This window comes from Chlorocebus sabaeus, chromosome 8 (genome assembly GCF_047675955.1).
Source record: "Chlorocebus sabaeus isolate Y175 chromosome 8, mChlSab1.0.hap1, whole genome shotgun sequence".
Taxonomy (NCBI): domain Eukaryota; kingdom Metazoa; phylum Chordata; class Mammalia; order Primates; family Cercopithecidae; genus Chlorocebus; species Chlorocebus sabaeus.
Window position 1 is genome coordinate 71,461,729 of NC_132911.1, and position 19,178 is coordinate 71,480,906.

Consider the following 19,178-nt stretch of genomic DNA (forward strand, 5'->3'; position numbering starts at 1 on the left):
CATGAGCCACTGTGCCCTTTCCTCAGGAGTAACTCTGAATTTCAAGTCTTTTTTTTTTTTTTTTTTTTAAAGAAATGGGGTATTGCCACATTGCGCACACTGATCTTGACTCCTGGCCTCAAGCCTCATGAGTAGCTGGGATTACAGGTGTAAGCTACTATGCCTGGCTAACTTTCAAGTCTAGAAAGAAATACATTTCATAAGGCTATAGCTGCCATGTAGAGAGATACTTCTACTGAATCTGGGCAAAGTAAATTGAAAACCTTCTGGAAAGGATTCACTGTTCTAGATGCCATTGAGAACATTTGTGACTCATGGGAAGGGTAAAAACACCAACATCAATAGGAGTTGGGAAGAAGCTGACTCTAACCCTTATGGACGATTTTGAGGAGTCCAAGACATCAGTGGAGGAAGTAACTGCAGATGTGGTAAAAGTAACAAGAGACCTAGAAGTAAAGTGTGAAGATGACACTGAATTGCTGTAGCCTTATGATCAAACTTTAACATATGAGTAGCTGCTTCTTATAGACAAGTGAAAACAGTGATTTCTTGAGATGGAATCTACTACTGGTGAAGATGCTGTGAACACTAGTGGAAAGAAAATTAGAGATTTAGAATATTCCATAAATTTAGTTCATAAAATTACAGCAGATTTTGAGAGGACAGACTCCAATTTTGAAAGACATATTACTGTAGGTAAATACTAACTAACAGCATTACATGCTACAGAGAAATCTTTTGTGAATGGAAGAGACTATCAAGGCAGCAAACTTTACTGTTGTCTTATTTTAAGAAATTATCACAGTTACTCCAACTTTCAGCAACCACTACCCTGATGAGTCAGCAGCCATCAACACTGAGATAAGACACTCTACAACAAAAAGATTACAACTCATTGAAAGCTCAGATGGTTACTAGTATTTTTCAGCAATAAAGTATTTTTAAATTAATGTGTGTACATTGTTTTTTAGACATAAGGGGATTGCAGGTTAATAGACAGTATAGTACAATATAAACATAACTTTAATGCACTGAGAAATCAAAAAAACTGTATGACTCACTATATTGCAATATTTACTTCACTGCTGTGGTATGGAACTGAACCCACAATATCTCTGAGGTACTCCAAATATACATTCTCCCTTAATCTTCAAGTAATCTTGGCTTATTTGTCCAAATTAATTAGACCACGCAAAACCTTTCTCATTTACAGCTCCAGATTCTCTCTCACTCCCTTCTCCTTCCTCTGCTCCCATTGATCACATCCCATTCCCTAAATCTATTTTCAGAGTCTATTTCCTCTGCTTGTCTTTTATCTGCTCCATTCACAGGGGAGTCTCCCTCAGGCTTAAAGATACAATTCAAATATTACCTCTTTGTTTACAGATCATTTACTCCCTACTTTCGTTACTTTGGTGCTCCAACACCTGTCATTTGGGCTATTGCAAGAGTTCTTAAATGGTCTCCCTATCATCTCATGTTGCCCATGTTCTAATGCACCCTTCAGGCTGCCTGCAAAGTCCTATTTACAAAACAGAAATCTGATGATGCTACTCCTCTGCTTAAAGTCCTTCACTAGCATGCTAGTGCCAAGAGGAACAAGACAAAAAGTCCTTTACATGGAGAATAAGGCCTTCTGTAATTTAGATCCAACTCAATGCTCTCATCTTACCTCCTGTTATTCCCCCTCCACTCTGCCCTGCCATGCTGAACAAGTGCTCAGATGTCCTGCCTTTCCTCTGCTGCTGCACATGCCATTCTCTCAGTCTGGGATGGTCTTCCTGATTCTGTCTTCCCAAAGGTTCCCTTGTCAAGTTCTCATCTAACCATAACCACTTAGCATTCATAAAATGAAACACTTTTCACTAAGCTAAACATAATCCCCCCCACCACCCCTAGAAGTACTCACTTACAGGAAGAAACACAATTTTAAAGAATTATAATAGTAAAACTGTGACAAACAGATATATTCAAAAGGTAAGAAAATAACACAGTAGAAGTAACTAACTTAGATGGTCATAATATATTTCCTGGGAAAGGTGAGCGTGGAACTATTCTGAAGAACAATTATATCTTTTATAAACAATAAGAAAAAACATCCCAGAGAGGAGGAGGCCATACTAAAACACAAAAGCACAAGACAGTATTATATAATAAATAGTTCTGCATTGTTGGAAAGTGAGGTGAGATAGAAAAGTGGCAGGAAATGAAGCTTAGAGTTCAGCAGATCCAAATCATGAAGGTATTATCATACAATCAAAGAAGCTTTGGTTTTATTCTCTAAGAGAGAGAAAAAACAGACTTTCATTCAAGAAAGGTTACTCTAGTTAAGTGTGAGAAAAGACTGAAGAATGAACAAAACCAAAGAAAAAGGTAAGCCAATTGAAAGATTATACTAGTTGAGGAAATAAATAATGATGATTTGATTTGCAAGACTAGCGGTGGGAGATCGAGAAAAGAGAACAGATTGCAGGGATATTAGGAAGTAGAATCACCAGGACTTAGTGACAGATTAGATTCGAGAATCTAATCCTATGAGGGGAAAATCTAAGCTAATTCCCAGGATTTTAGCTTATAAATTTAGTAGCATGCTGGGGTTACTACCATAAATAAGAAATACAAAAATAACAGGCTTTTCTATTTGTCTTTTGTTTTCGTAGGAGAATTAAGGGGTTGATGTTGGAAAAGGGCTGAGGAACAGAAACCTGGCAATGCTAAGATGCATGCAGGAAGAAAGAAAAAAACAGCCCGTAAGACTGAGATGGCATAGTCAAAAAGGTAGGAGACAAACGGGATAGACTGGTGTCATGAAACAGTTGTAGACAAGTATACTAGGAATACAGCTCCATGAAAGCATTCTCATCAATAGCTGTATTAAGCAGAAAGCAAGTCCAGCTGCTGAGAGAAGGACTGGGAGACTTCCACTTTGAAGCCCTCTGATTACTCCTTCTCATTTCTCAAGTATTTCAAAATAAGTACCTTGGCAGTACTTACTCTGTATGACACTTTTATAAACCTTACATAGTACTAGTTTTAAAAACTGCTCATGTTTAAACTGTAATCTTGAATCCAAGCACCAGTGCCTTCATGGTGCTTGGCAATAGTCCCAAGTACCAAATACGTGTTTGCTGGGTGACCAGTAGAATTTTAATACGCGTATTTGTTTACACATACTAGACCAAGAGCCCCTCAGAAGGAAGGGCTGTTCCATGTATTTAGTTTCCCCAGGACCTTGCATAATATCTGGAACAGATGAGACTTTAATAAATACTGACCGAACAATTAGAATTAATGCAGTAGTGACAGCTATTTCCTGAGGCAATTTTGTAAGATTTTGTAATTTTAAAATAGAATATATATACATTTTTGTTGGACTGTTTTTCATATTAACACTGGAGAAAAAAGACACCCGAACATTCACAAAAAGGCACTGCTTAAGTATCAGGAAGAAATGCTTTACAGAAGTAGCAAACCAAGTAAGAACACACGGGAATTTTTAAGTTTGTAATAGTTAGATTCATGGAGACAGCAAGCAATTTCATTTTTCCTTATGGTATCTCTTTGAAAAAAGAGATGGCCAACAAAAGAAAGGAAAGCAGCATGGTGATATTCACAAAGGAAATAGTCCAGGAGCAGGCAGGTATCACAAAGCTTAGTGGGAAAACTGATTTCACAGGATTAGGATCTGGTACACTAGCCAGGCTGGAAAGAGAGGTGATCACCTTATCAACATATAAAAATGAAATCAATAACAAGAGTAGTACAATTGTAACCCAGCGGGAAAAAATGTAAAACCTATAAAGGAGTACTGATAGCTATTAGAAGTTTCATATTTTAAATGTTTTGAGTTGTCACATGATTAGAAAGTATAATGGAGGATTTCACAATGAGCTAAACAATGGAAAATTGCACAGATGTTACTCATCAACAGCACTTATAATATGGTGACAAATTAATTTATATGACAAGAGTGGTTGGGCATTACAGGAATCTAGTTGGGCTAGACTGCAATGAACAAGGGGGGCTGAATAGGAGCCTCGTGAATTAGATCCATGAGAACTATCCTCCATTTTACTCATTATAAGGTGATAAACCCACGGCAGGGGTGGCACCATACTGGCAGAGAGATACTCAGTAACATTTCTCCTTAAGCTGTGACACTTACAAATCTATCCCTTGTTCTATTATTTCTTTTTGTTGCTTTAGGACCTCAAATTGTTCTGGATTATCAGTGCCAGACATCTGTGTACTGTAGCTGCCTATTCCTGATGATGATGTTGACTCCAGAGAATTTAAACTTCCATATCTGTTTATTGTCTCAGGGTGTTTGATTTCACTCATCTCTTGCTCTGAGGGTTTTTCCTGACCTGAAAGAAGAAAATGAGTACATTATTCTATCAAATTAAAAAAAAAGTGTAGGGGCAAACAAATTCTTGAATAAGGCAAGGCATTTCAATGTCGCTTAGATATCTATTTAATATAAAATAACTATTAGGTAACATAATAAACAACATACTTTGATATTAAAACACACTGTAATTTGTACGTGTATAGTCTGCACCATTAGGAGGAGTTCTTTTTGCAGTTGCAGTGCTGAGTATCCACTGGATTTCTGCTCTCAGCTCATTCCTCATGAGGAATTGTTTTCGATAACACCAGTGTAGCCCTGCAGCTATGAGTTTTTCTCTGAGTGAGGGTAAACATCAAACACAGATGAACAATTCAACCTTCTTAAAACATACTGCCTTTTATATGTTTCCTCTATAATTATAATACAAGAAAGTTGCATAAATATGCTTCATTTTACATAATCAAAATATTTCTAAGAAGATTCAGAAAAAAATAGCTTGGATAATTAAAGTTAAAACTTTCACAATTTTAAAGCTAGTTATTTAACTCACAGAGAATGCTTCCTCATCAGTTAAATGAATAAATATGTCATGAAATTGGTTTAACAGCATCTGCAACTATCCTCCAAAGTATTATTCACTTAAAATGACAAAGAATTACAACTCAAAATATCACCTTACCAAGAGTTGTCTGAGAGTTGGGATTCACATACTGATCCTTACTCCATTCAACCATACACTTCAAAATCGACACTAAGCATTCTAAACCTTTTTTCCTCAGGCTCAATTCCTACAAAGTAATTCAAAAATACAATTTTATTTTTTTAAAAAAGGTCTTTTAAGGAAAATACATGACTCTTTCCTGGTAAAGTTTAAATTTGAAAATGTTTTTAAAGTTCTTACCTGAACATTACTCATACCAAGTTCTTGACTGCCCCTTCCTTGAGCAATTTTTGATAGATCATTTACTAGTCTTTCAAATATATTGGCTGCATTTAAGTCACAGTCATAGTTTACATAAATATCCACTACACTCTGAGCATCTGTAACAATATAACATTAATTTCAACAAAGCACATCTAGGATGTGAGTACATTTGGCCTTTTAAATATCTAATAATAAGAAAGGGATAGTAAAAAGGAGGATAATTTAAAATACCTGCACAAATCCTCGTCAGTGTTTGAATAACCATCCATTTGTGATCAAATGAGCTGGTAGAAGTTTCCAAAATGTATAAGAAAATTTCTTTAAAGAACACCTGTGATTAGGAGAAAACTTCTGTTTAAAATATTGTTTATAATTCATATGTGTGATCCCTTTTTAAACATCTCAAAGCTGTAGAGCAGATATTAGCACCCAGGCTCCTATGGAGTTCAACTCCTTTTGAGTTCCATCTCTGAAACCTCAGGACTAAAATATCTTGGGTAAGTGACTTAAACTTGCCCTTCTAGTTATCAGTACTGCAATTCACACTGTTGTATTTTGTTCTCAACAGAGCTGCTACAAAAGAAATATGCAAAGATTTAGAGTTCCTCCAGGTGATAATTTCTTGAACCCTTTTACAGAATATAACTTATGCTTTTTTAATCCTCCTCGAAAAGCATAATTTATACTTCTGTTCATCACTTATATTTTTCAGAGACATTCTAGTACTGAGAGGCCTAACTGTTCATAGATTTAAATGTAACTGGTACTCTAATCAACACAATAAAAACAATCTAAGTCTCATACGGTTTTATTTTTCTAATTACTTACGAAAGTGAAAATCTCTACTGTTTGAAAACTACATATGAACTATTTCTCACTACTCTTTACACCAAATAATCAAGCAATGAGTTAATCAACCTAATGAGATAAATTTCAATTTAACAGATAAGAATTTTCACATTTAAATGTATTCTATAAAAGTGACTTTAAGAAGGAATGACTGAAAAAAACAACATGTTAACATTTATGAAACATATGCATTATGAATCCAGAAAATCACATTTATAGTATCTCCCCCTAACTGGATTAGGTACCCCTGTAATGTGATTTTCTCTCACAAAACTCAGCATACTTCTATTTACTTATTTAATATCAGTATCTCCTATAGACTGTAAGCTTGAAGACAGTAATGACCAGGTCTTTCTTGATAAGAATCACGTCCACATTGCAGGGCACATAGTAGGTGTTCAATAAATATTTATGGCAACATGGCCACAATTCCTAAAAACTGCATCAGGGTACCCCAGAATGCTGTAGCAAACTCATGAGGGTGCCAAGAAAAAATTCTGAGGCAAAATTCAGAGGGAGATACATCTGTTGGATACCTCGAAAGACTGCTCATGGTTTCAATTAGGTAACACTACATTCCCTTCAATGACATCATTATCTCTGCAAAGCTGGGTTTTGGTCATTGCTATGACAAAAAACCAAGTACTGAACGAAAATCAATGAAGTACAGGAATGAGGGGGACAGTGTTCAATTCCAAGATCTAAGAAGCTGTGTGCAGTCTGTAACAGGCACACACATCCCAGTGGTAAGTAAGTGTGGTTAAGAATAAAATAAAAACATTATTTTTCTTTTACTTTATGCAGACTATTGTCTTTGAAATAGATAGTAGGCTGTGAAGACAAATATCCATTAAGTTGTTTGGCCCTGCCTGCTTAATAAATAGAACATAGAACTGGAGGTATTCCTCTGGCCTAAGTGCAACTTTCATGAAAAGTCAGACTCTAACAGTGCCATGAATCAAAAACTTTTGGGATTCTCTGATTAACGAAATAAATAACATAGACTGGAAGAGAGAGGAAAGAAAAAATTTTAGCTGTTATCTACAGTTTATCAAATTGCACTAATAAGCAAAAGCCTATTGCCGTAATATAAGATACTATGCCTATCATAATAGGGGCACTAAAAAAATCAACCTTTTAATGATTTATTGAGCACCTATAATGTATGTATGTGGAACAACAGCTCTGTCTTAAGTATGCTGTCTTCACATATGTTTTCCTGAAAAGTTGTACATAAACTGTATCTTCTGGAATAGATATATAATTTAAGGCCCATGAAAAAATCACATCACAGAAACTCTGAAGTGAATATTCTCATAAAATGAATCTTCATGTAACAACAATCTTAATTTTGTTTTGCAAATTTAGGTTTTCATAGCTGGGCTTTCTCCATGTTCAGGTGTTTTTGTTTTGTTTTGTTTTGTTTTTTGAGACGGAGTTTCACTCTTGTTGACCAGGCTGGAGTGCAATGGCACGATCTTGGCTCACTGCAACCTCTGCCTCCCAGGTTCAAGCGATTGTCCTGTCTCAGCCTCCCAAGCAGCTGGGATTACAGGCATGCACCACCATACCCGGCTAATTTTGTATTTTTAGTAGAGATGGAGTTTCTTCATGTTGGTCAGGCTAGTCTCAAACTCCTGACCTCAGGTGATCCACCCGCCTCGGCCTCCCAAAGTGCTGGGATTACAGGCGTGAGCCACTGTACCTGGCGTTCAACTCATTTTTAATTTGAGTGTGTGTAACATTTTTGAAAGTATATCTATATTTATCTCATTTTATCCTCATTTCCCCCCCCGAGGGACAGTAAGGAGTGAAATAAACCCAAATTTTAAAAATTAGAATATTACAATAATTTTGTAATGAGAATCTACCATCTACAAATTGACAAGAAATTTCTTAAAGTTTTTCCTTTCAAATTCATTTTTGCAAAGTCGAATTTGCTGTGCAAAAATAGTAATCTCAACTTAAATAATTTTTGATACATAGATCTGTAAACAGTACCTACAAAAGCAGAATCTCAGTGTCCAAAAAAATCTGTAATTGGCTACATAAAGTATTACAAAATTTTCAAATGCCAACTTAAATGTCTCGTCATCAAATGGAAGACTTCTGGTTTTTTTACAAAAGCAAAAGTTCCAAACGTTTTTTAACTGTCTTTTATTTGTAGTTCCTACAGATAATGGGGGAAAAAACGATGTAAAAATGGCAACTCTTCCTAGTTAAATGCCTTGTATCATTTTAACAGACATATGGCAAACTCTTAAAACTTGACATCATATATCATATAGGCACCAAAAATGGTTTCCTGTCCAAAAATACGGCCCAAATTAAAAAGCTTTTCACTTAAAATGCCAAGGCCTAATTCTGTTTCATTCTCGTAACAATGTTCTAAATCAATCTTGATAGCTATTACAGAACATTAACATTAAAGGATAATATGACTATTTTAGCCATCGTGAAATTCTGGAAAAATAATTTATCCTTTCATCAAGCTAGTGAATTATGAGTCTTGAGTTAGGATTAAATATAAAATTAACAAAAATTAAAATATAACCTGTATATCAAACATAATATGAAGGTAAAAACTGACAACATAAAAATGAGTATTTTTAAAACATACAACATCACAACCAAAACAACATTTCAACAAATAACAAATTGAAAAAAGCATTCATTAAATTGGTAAAACATAAGAACTATTTTAAGTTTTATTTGAGGATGAAAACAAAAAAATCAGAAACTGGTACACCTCCCAAAAAAAAAAAAAAACCACTTAAGGCCGGGCGCAGTGGCTCACACCTATAATCCCAGCACTTTGGGAGGCAGATGCAGGCAGATCACCTGAGGTCGGGAGTTTGAGACCAACATGACCAATATGGAGAAACCCCGTCTCTACTAAAAATACAAAATTATCCAGGAATGGTGGCACACGCCTGTAATACCAGCTACTCAGGAGGCTGAGGCAGGAGAATCACTTGAACTCAGTAGGTGGAGGTTGTGGTGAGTGGGGATCGCGCCACTACACTCCAGCCTGGGCAACAAGAGGGAAACTCCATCTCCAAAAAAAAAAAAAAAAAAAAAGAAACTGGTACACTTGCACAACACATGCAGGCAGACACGACTGAAAAAATCCCTAATTCTACTAATTCTCTGACAATATTTTAGAACCACATGATTGTTATTCTATTTCCAAAGATCCTGGGAGAAAACTTTAGGAATATATACATTTAAAAAAAAAAAGTACAAAGCAAATATTAATTTTTTTCAAATATCCTAAAACAGAACCCCAAAATATAATGCCCCTCAATCACATCTTTTAAAATGCCTAATACTTATAAATGGTTTAAAATAATGGAGATGCAACATATATTTGGAACTTTCTTTTAAGATAAACAAATGTATTACAATATACCACATAGACAATGGCAAAGCTATTGTGAGGACCAAATTCCATTCAAGAGAGCAAGAACCATTTATTCAACTAGTACAAGTTCCTTGAGGACAGCAGCTGCATCTTATTTCATTTTTTATTCTTAGTGCTTATCCAGTGCCTAGTACTTCGTTGGCACATGTTAGTTGAACAGGTGAATGAAAAAACAGAAGTGCATGGCAATATACAAAAATTATTTCACATTCTGGAGAACTTTCCAGTGTATTCAAATCTGATTTAACGTGAAACAAATGAAATATCCAATAGTAATATTATATTTCAATGCCTAAATGCAAAACGTACCTCAATTTGCATCTTCAGATGTGTTTTGAAATTTGACAACAAAGTAAGAAATATAGAAAGAGAAAGCTCGAAAACCTCTGGAACAGAAGAGACTCCATTTTTTGAGAGTGCAACACAAAGATACTGCTTAATAGCATTAATAAACATCTCATTTGTCCTGAAAACAGGTCCTGCATTCTGCAGAATGGATAGAAGTAACTGCAATGAAAGAATCTTGGATCGGAGTTCATGAGACCTAAAATGTAAAAAAGAAGGCACAATACATGAACAAGGTTGGCATTATAGTAATAACAGGTTGTTCCAAAAATATTTCCAGATACATATAATTTCATAAACTTTGTAAATGGAGAGGAAGAGAAAATTCTATAACATAAAAAAAGTATAGTACATGAACAACTCAGCCACTAACAACAGGTGCTTTCACTGATGTTCCCTTGAACCATATATTTATAATTTCACAAACTTTTAAAATTTATTTATTTATTTTGAGACAGAGTCTTGCTCTGTCACCAAGGCTGGAGTGCAGTGATCTCAGCTCATTACAACCTCCAACTCCCGGGTTCAAGTGATTCTTCTGCCTCAGCCTCCCAGGTAGCTGGGACTACAGGTGCCCACCACCACACCCAGCTAATTTTTTGTATTTTTAGTAGAGATGGGGTTTCACAGTGTTAGTCAAGATGGTCTTGATCTCCTGACCTCGTGATCCACTGCGCCCAGCCCACAAACTTTAAAAAGAAAAAAAAATTCACAAATATTTAACATCAAACCATTGTTTTACTGGAAAAGAAAAAAACCATGTGAAGATACATGCTGTGTTCCTTTCTTTCACAACCATTCTTCTCCCTACAAATCATCAGCAACTTCTCAGATTAAATGCCATATTTAATGTTAATACACAACAGTTCCAATGGACTTTTTTCTGCTTATGCTACTCAGAAATCCTAAACAATAATAAAAAAGTTTTGGTTGCATTAACAAGTGACAGCACTAATTCAAGCTTACTTTTTCAGTAACCATTTAAAGATTTTTTTTTCTTTTGAAATAAATATAGAGGTATTCAGAACAATTAAAAACTTTAAGGCCAGGCATGGTGGCTCATGCCTGTAATCCCAGCACTTTGGGAGGCTGAGGCAGGTGGATCACTTGAGGTCAGGAATTTGAGACCAGCCTGGCCAACATGGTGAAACCCCGTCTCTACTAAAAATACAAAATTAGCCAAGTGTGGTGGTGGGCACCTGTAATCCCAGCTACTCGGGAAGCTGCGACAGGAGAATCACTTGAACCTGGGAGGTGGAGGTTGCAGTGAGCTGAGATCACACCACTGTACTCCAGCCTGGGTGACAGAGTGAGACTCCACGTGCAAAAAATAATAATAATAAAATGAAATAAAAATACAAACTTAAAATAGCTTAGCAACTTATTCTAAATAATTTTGTAATGAAAAGCTGAAAAAGTAGTTTTTGGCTTAAAATTTTTTTTTTTCCCAGTCAATATACTGTGGCATGCTTCTGATTACTACCTAGTGTTTTAATTATTTGATTTTGCAAACACAATTTTCCTTCCATTGAAACTGATCTCTTAAGCCCAACAGACCAAGGACATTGATCCCAGGCAACATTTCAAATGCAGAACACACCAAATTGCTCTAGCAGATGGTTCTTTTTCAAAAAAAAAAAAAGTAGCCCAAATGCTACTTTCAGTCATATTTACACTATATAGTAAACTTAACTGCCCTTGATTTCCACCTGAAAAACTTTATGGTTATAAGTGTCAAGTAATTCAAGAAGCTACATAAATCTAATAAGGAATTGTTAATTTCACGTAAATGGGTATCACAAAAAAATACTACTTTCTCTGAAATAAAACTGAAGCCAATAATATTATGGCTCATTATTACACAGTCATGTTTCTAAGATGGCCATTGCCCTGAGTCTTCCTTTGAATCTAAAAATATGTGCAGCAAATACATAATTACCAAAAAAATGCTTAGATAAATCAAGTTAGAGACAGCGAGACCTAAGACTTCAAATAGCTACAGGGAACTACAAATTAACCCACCATCTCCCCTCCTGTTCTAGTCTTCCAAGGCTTAAATACTACTTCCTATTCTAGCTCACATTTATCACCTATTATGCTCAATTCCTATTGTAATTAAATCCTGCAGCTTACCATTCTATAACAATGTTTGTTCTAAGTATGTTTTATATTTGTATTCCCAACTTTTAATAAAATATCTTGTATACTGTACATGCTAAAAAAAAATGGATTTATTCTTGTATTCATCCATTTATTAAATACCTACTGTGTACACGGCAATAATGAATGAAGAAATGATTAGACAACTGTCTTATGACACAATAAGTTATACTTTTGAAAGGCAAAAGAGGCTGGAAATATCAGGTCTGCAGTTTTTCATGGGGTAGTTTCAAATTATGATTCAGGCGTAAATAAGAACATTTCCTGGATCATCATTTTAGCAAGACCAGAAAATATAAAGGGGAGCAAAGACAAAAAAAAAAAGAAAATTATGTAACTACAAAAGCTTGACTTTTGGCCAAAAAAAAAAAAAAAAAAAAAAAAAATCATTAAAGACAGAAAACGACATATTCTTTTGGAAAAAGAATAGCTTCTAAGGGTGTATTCAGTATTCAATTCCATTGTTTAACGACCCTGATAGTCAAGTCAACAAGGTCTTCAAACAAAATTTCCTAATACTTGGTTTAAACCCACTAAGTATAAGGCTTGTTAATTTACATTATTCCTCATAAGAATCCTTTGTAACATTAAAGATTGCATCTTTTCAAAACCAGATCACTCTTTTTTCAGGGATAAACTCTTCCCTACCCCAAGTACTCCTCAAAATTCATATTATTTTCCTTTGTGTCCTTTTCATTGTCAGCATTTTAAAGAATTTCTTCTTTTCTGTTTCTAGCATTCTTTCAAATCACAATTTTTACATTTGATTTGGAAAAAAGCATCTGAGGCTTTAATGGTCAATAATATTTTTAAAGCATGGCAAAAATGGCCTTCAGCAATAATACCAAATCTTATCTCTTTCTTAAAGTAGGTCTTCACTGATTCAGAATGAGATGCTAAAACTGCTGATTTTTGAATGAGACTTTTTAAAATTCAAAACTGTCGATTTTTTAATGAGATTTTTGAATGTTCAATTCTGACTTAGGGTTTGGGTCTTAAAGAGATTTTATGATTTTAGGCTTCTGGGTCTAAAGGATGTTTCTCCCTGAACTGGTACAATCTGACAAAATTAAACAAATATAACAAATGGAGTTTGCAGATATGTATGAAGTTTTCACAGCAACTGTCTCTGGTCTGCTCAGTTGGCACTTAGAAACTGAAACACTCTATAGAATTTTTTTAAATTGAAGTACTGTTGCCTTACATCTCTATTTCAATATCCCTTTCTTAAAGTTATGGTCTGCTCCAAGGTTTCTTTCTCCAGAAAGTTCTAAAATTGTCATACTGCAATACATCATGCTACAGTATTAGAGAGGCGGGCAACTCATATAACTTCCAAACTCAATCTCAAGAGTAGTTAGTTACATTTGAATCATATGAGAGATACCTGACCATTTACGACTTACAAAAATGGCACTTTCCTAGGGTTTAATCTAACATATTTCATGAAAATTAGACAAGTGGCTCCTAACTCAAAGTTCGTCCTGATCCCAATAGAGAAAGATATCATCCTAGGGTATTTTGTCAGACCTTAATGAATATGCATTATCTTTCATTACAACTTTTAAGATCTTTTAGGTTTTTAGTACCTTTTGACTGGCAGTTTTTAGAAACCTAGGACTGGGATACAGGGTTACATTAGCTCCAAAGTTACTTATATGGAAATAAGAATTCACTAATTCATTCATTTGATAACACTTACTGAGCCCCTCCTATGCACCAGGCACTATTCTAGAATGCTGTCATACCCTTTAGGAAATAGCATAAGTTATCTATTCCAGCAATGTTGAAACTTTTTTTTTTAGAAAATAGTATAAGTCACATACCCTTTAGGAAATAGTGTAAGTTATCTACTCCAGCAGTTTTGAATTGTTTTTCAATACTTTTTTCTTAAACGTAAAATACCTCCCCTCCACCCAATTTTTTTTATGGTTCTATAGGACAAAAAGAACAAAAGAAAATCCAAACATTACCTTAACAGTAACTTTCAAGCCTAAAAACCTCTATTTGTCAGGCAAAACAGTTAATAACTTACTTTGGATCTGGCGGTCCATCTGACAGTGGTTTCATTGACAGTTTACACAATGACCTGAATACTAGAAAGGCATCCTTTTGTAAAATGTGGGAAAACTTAGCACCAGGTGAAGGTCCTGAAGAATTTCCAGATTCCTAAACAAGTTAACACACCATGAAAATTTTAGAGATATTTGCCAGTGTAAAATCATTTCAGCCTTCTACTGTATTTCATTCAATTCACTAATAGGTGGAGATTCCCCCACTACTGGAAGGGGAACCAGATGAGGGAATCTGCCACATTGTTTTTCTTTTATACTCCACGGACCACACCCAACAATAAATACCTTTAAAAATGCACTTTAAAAATATTCCTTATGAATAAACCAAATAAACTCTTAAAATTTACCCAGCTCATACTATTACTGACAAAAAAACTGATACATCATGCCTGACAAGATCCTATCCAAAGACTAAATTATACTCCCTACCTGTCATTGACTGTTTCATGCTTTTGTTCTATTTTATTTCTTGTCTTACTGTGGGCAAACATAAACTGAAGGTCAACCAAGTCAAGAAAACCTACTCCTAAATATGGGACACTTAGTGTAGGACTCCTTTACCTAAAAAGGCAGATTTTTACACACAGAATATAGGGTAGGAAGGAGGAAAAGAACCTGTCATTACCAAGGTACTGATTTCTTTGCAGCCCTAAACAAAGGTTAAGGTGAAGTTCCCTAAATTTCTAAAAGTTTTCTCACCATGCAACACAGGTTGAGTTACCTGAAATGTTTGGGACCAGAAGTGTTTTGGGTTTCAGATTTTTTTGGATTTTGGACTATCTGCATTATACCGATTGAGCATACTAACCCCAAAATCCAAAATGTGGAATTCTCCAATAAGCATTTCCTTTGTGTATAACCTTTGAGCGTCATCTTGGCACTCAAAAAGTTTCGGATTTGGAGCATTTTGAATTTCAGATTAGGAATATTCCACCCATTCCAGAATTATCTTGTGAATATGTAATAAGAATGTTCTTATTAAATGTTAATTCAATTGGTAGATGGGTGTGGAGAAGATGTAAATATAGATGACACATACCTTAAAGTTGGAAATATAACTATCAAAATATGAAGGGGAAAAAAATCGCTGTAATTTATATAGAAGGAAAAAAAAAACCAATTTTCTTATTTCCCCAAACTAAATAAAATCAGGCAGCAGCATCAGCTGAAAATACTCATGACAAGGTGGTGGCAGCCTATAAATTTGTAAGATTAACAGGATTTCTCCCCCTCCCCACCCTTCCATTTATACCTGAGTATCATTGGAAGAGACTGACAATCTATCATCAGGTAAGGATGGTGTATATGCAACAGAAATTGGTGTTCCTGGAATTCCATTTGCTTGAATATTTTCACTGTCACTACCATCCTCTATCGTTCCAATGTTGCCATCTGCGCTTGCATTTATAGCAGTCCCTTCTCCCATATCTAAAATGGTAAGAATAAAAACCATGCAAATATATCTGACTTAACCGAAGTATATTTAAAAAGCGTACAGTACTTAAAATGAAACAGAGGCAGGAAAGCAATGTGAAGTAAAATATGTATTGGCACCATTTAAAGGTTAGCATACTTACTACTAAATAAGTATGCATCTGGCATACTTCCAAATACAATCCTTAAGTTGCTCCGGCAATGAAACACACTTAGCTGATGAAAGGCTAACCAGGATGTGCCAAAACAGAAGCTTACTTTTAGTCTATATTAGCATTTACTGAACTGGGTTTTGATGAATGCTAATGACTTGGGATGTGAACACAAATTCCTCGAAAAAATATCTCATTGTCAAATTAGTTCAGGAAATGCTGGGAAACAGGTTTCTTTATTATAGCCTTTAAGATGCTAATATGTACAAAACTCTCCAAGTATATACAGTGTGTAGTGTTTCCAAAATTTATTTTACCATAAGCCCCCTTCCCGTTTTTAGAATTCCTATGAATATCTAACAATCTATGTTCTCTGGAACACAGCCAGGGAAATAATGACCTACACCACTGAAAATTTTTCACTAGGTCACTTTGAGTGATCATACTTGTAATTAATATAAACAGAAACAAATGACTTCTGGTAGAATAAACAGAGATAATGAAAATAATACCAAGTTCCAGAACTACTCTAGGTATAATGAAACTCTTTCATGCCACCAATTGAAAGAAAACTATAAGATAGTATGAGAGACACAAGCTGTACTATAAAGAACACAGATTCTGAAATATTTTTAAAGACCTGTATTTCAATCATGTCTTCACCAGTTAATTGGGTAAATTATTTCATCTGTGTTTGCCTGGGTTTCTTCCTAAGTAACAGAAATAATAAGGTCTATGAGGAACCACCAAAACACAGATACAAGACATAAAGAATAAAATTGGTACTCAGTAAGTGGTAGTTATTACTAATTTTGTTACTAATTGATAACATGTCTCCAACTTTGAGTGACTCAAGTAATACGAAAAGAGTAGCAGCTTCTGGTTCCCCTACCCAGAAGTTGCTTTCTCCTCTCCAAATCAGAACACCCTGGAATAGATGAAACTGGATAGCCTGGGTGCAGTGGCTCCCCCTGTAATCCCAGCACTTTGGGAGGCCGAGGCAGGTGGATCACGAGGTCAGGAGTTGGAGACTAGCCTGGCCAACATGGTGAAACCTCGTCTCTACTAAAAATACAAAAATAAGCCAGGCACGGTGGCAGGCGCCTGTATTCCCAGCTACTCGGGAGACTGAGGCAGGAGAATCACTTGAACCCGGGAGGTGGAGGTTGCAGTAAGCCAAGATACCACCACTGCACTCTAGCCTGTCAGAGCAAGACGCCATCTCAAAAAACAACAACAACAAAAAACCCTGGATAATTCCAAAGCAATTTTTGCATTAATAAGTATAAAATGAAAAATATATTCAGTAATAAAATACATTATGAAAACTGTTATACAAAACAGATGCTTTCTTAGAGGACTTTTGGAGCTTTAATATGCTAATATTTGATGCGCTAAATACCACTATAGCTTTTATATATTACATATATAAAGAATGCATAGGACAGGCATGGTGGCTCATGCCTATAATCCCAGTACTCTGGGAGGCCAAGATGGGAGGATCACTTGAGCTCAGGAGCTCAAGATCAGCCTGGGCAACTTAGTGAGATACCATCGCTACAAAAATTTTTTTTTGAAAAAAGAATGCGGCCGGGCGCGGTGGCTCACGCCTGTAATCCCAGCACTTTGGGAGGCCGAGACAGGTGGATCACGAGGTCAGGAGATCGAGACCATCCTGGCTAACGCGGTGAAACCCCGTCTCTACTAAAAAATACAAAAAACTAGCCGGGCGAGGTGGTGGGCGCCTGTAGTCCCAGCTACTCGGGAGGCTGAGGCAGGAGAATGGCGTGAACCCGGTAGGCGGAGCTTGCAGTGAGCTGAGATCTGGCCACTGCACTCCAGCCTGGGCGACAGAGCGAGACTCCGTCTCAAAAAAAAAAATAAAAAATAAAAATAAAAAATAAAAAAATAAAAAAAGAATGCTTACATATGTAAAGACTGTGGAAAGACTTAGAAAAAAAAACAAACAATGATTATTAGAAACTGAGTTCCTATCTCATTCCCCAGAGTACTTATTCCAAAACTTATTCTCTCTGTACCCAATTACATCTCTTCCTATGATTCTCCCCACCTCCCATTAACAAATGACTTCCACCTACTACTTAGCTAAAAATCAGGTAATTTAACATAGGCTCCCACACTGTCTCTTGCAGCACCACAAAAATACATCTCTTCTTGCCTTCAACAGTATCATCCTCCACTAAGTATTTTAACATTGCTTTTTCAATTTTGTGCACACAACTGGAACTTCCCCATTATCCAATAAACATTCAAATATTTTCACACACACACATAAAATCTTCCTTCGCCTCTTGCTACACCTCAGTTCTTGTCCATTTTCTTCCCTCTTTTTATTAAATTTCTCAAATGAATACTCAATATTCTTTGATATTACTTTCCTCCTTTCCATCTCAAGAAATTTCTCAAAGAAACTGAAAACATTTCCTTATTTTCTTTTTAGACTTTGAAGCCACACCCCTGTGGGCTGAAATCTTCACTTTATCATTTCTTTGAAAGGAATAATCACTCATTGCTTCAGTTTTCTCATTTGTAAAGAGGGGATAGTAATAGTACCTAAACATCCCAGTGTTTGAGGGAAGAGTAAATGAATAAATACAAGCATATAAAATCATTTGGGATATACAGGAAGCACTTAATACAGTTGGATATTACTACTGTCTCATGTTTTTTCCTCTAATTATCCTTTAAACATAGATGCAAACTTCTACTTTCAAGGCAGTGAATTGAGCCTACCAATTTACCTTCTCCTTTGACAAATCCCACTGAAATTACAAAAAAAAAAAACATAAACAAAAGATGTACTTTTAATAACGCCGATAAACTAAGAAGTATATCACTGGATCATAAACTTTGAGGAATTCCTAAAAAGTAGGTTGAGATCAAAAGAAAAGCTATTTAATTTATTGCTTATGACTGAACATATGCAAAGAATAGGCCTACCTGAGAGATATGATTGTTTTACCACTTGGGTTCTAAAGACTTCAAAGCCTAGAATGGCAAAGTGCTATGAGGTAGAAGGAAAGACGCAAATCAAAGAGCTTGGGGAACCATGCCAATGTCTATCAATAGAGCTGACCACAGCCATGATCATCTAGACTATATTTGATCACTGCCTGCTAATTAAAGTAGATTGTTTAGTAGGTCTCCTAACAGAACAAGTAGATCAGGAAAGGAGAGCAGTATCTCAGCTAACTGGGAATGCTGCAATAAACACAGAGGGAAAACCAACTAAGGTTCTAGGCTCCTACTCTGTTTCTACTTAATTATTTCTAATTAAAGCCATTTCTGAATGATGCCAGCCTAAGATTCCCTGGCAAGGGTGGGAGAGTGAGAACAAATCAACAAGTGGGAAGATCTCCCTCAGTGTAGAATATATAAAAAGTGTATAGCATTCATCCCAAGTTTCACTTGACTTTGGTTTGTGTTGACAACATGGTGAATG

General features: G+C 35.6%; 1 protein-coding gene across 6 annotated transcripts in view; it reads right to left on the reverse strand.

Annotated features, from left to right (window-relative positions):
• Window positions 1-19,178, reverse strand: part of ARFGEF1 (ARF guanine nucleotide exchange factor 1) — a 146,718-nt gene that overhangs the window by 65,537 nt on the left and 62,003 nt on the right. For all 6 annotated transcript variants that reach the window (XM_073018135.1, XM_073018134.1, XM_073018136.1 and 3 more), the window contains 7 exons: window positions 15,382-15,557; window positions 14,090-14,223; window positions 9,859-10,093; window positions 5,508-5,607; window positions 5,253-5,392; window positions 5,031-5,139; window positions 4,166-4,367 (listed from right to left, as the gene is read on the reverse strand). In XM_073018135.1, coding sequence (XP_072874236.1) covers window positions 4,166-4,367; window positions 5,031-5,139; window positions 5,253-5,392; window positions 5,508-5,607; window positions 9,859-10,093; window positions 14,090-14,223; window positions 15,382-15,557 — 1,096 coding nt within the window. The remainder of the gene's footprint in view (window positions 1-4,165; window positions 4,368-5,030; window positions 5,140-5,252; window positions 5,393-5,507; window positions 5,608-9,858; window positions 10,094-14,089; window positions 14,224-15,381; window positions 15,558-19,178) is intronic.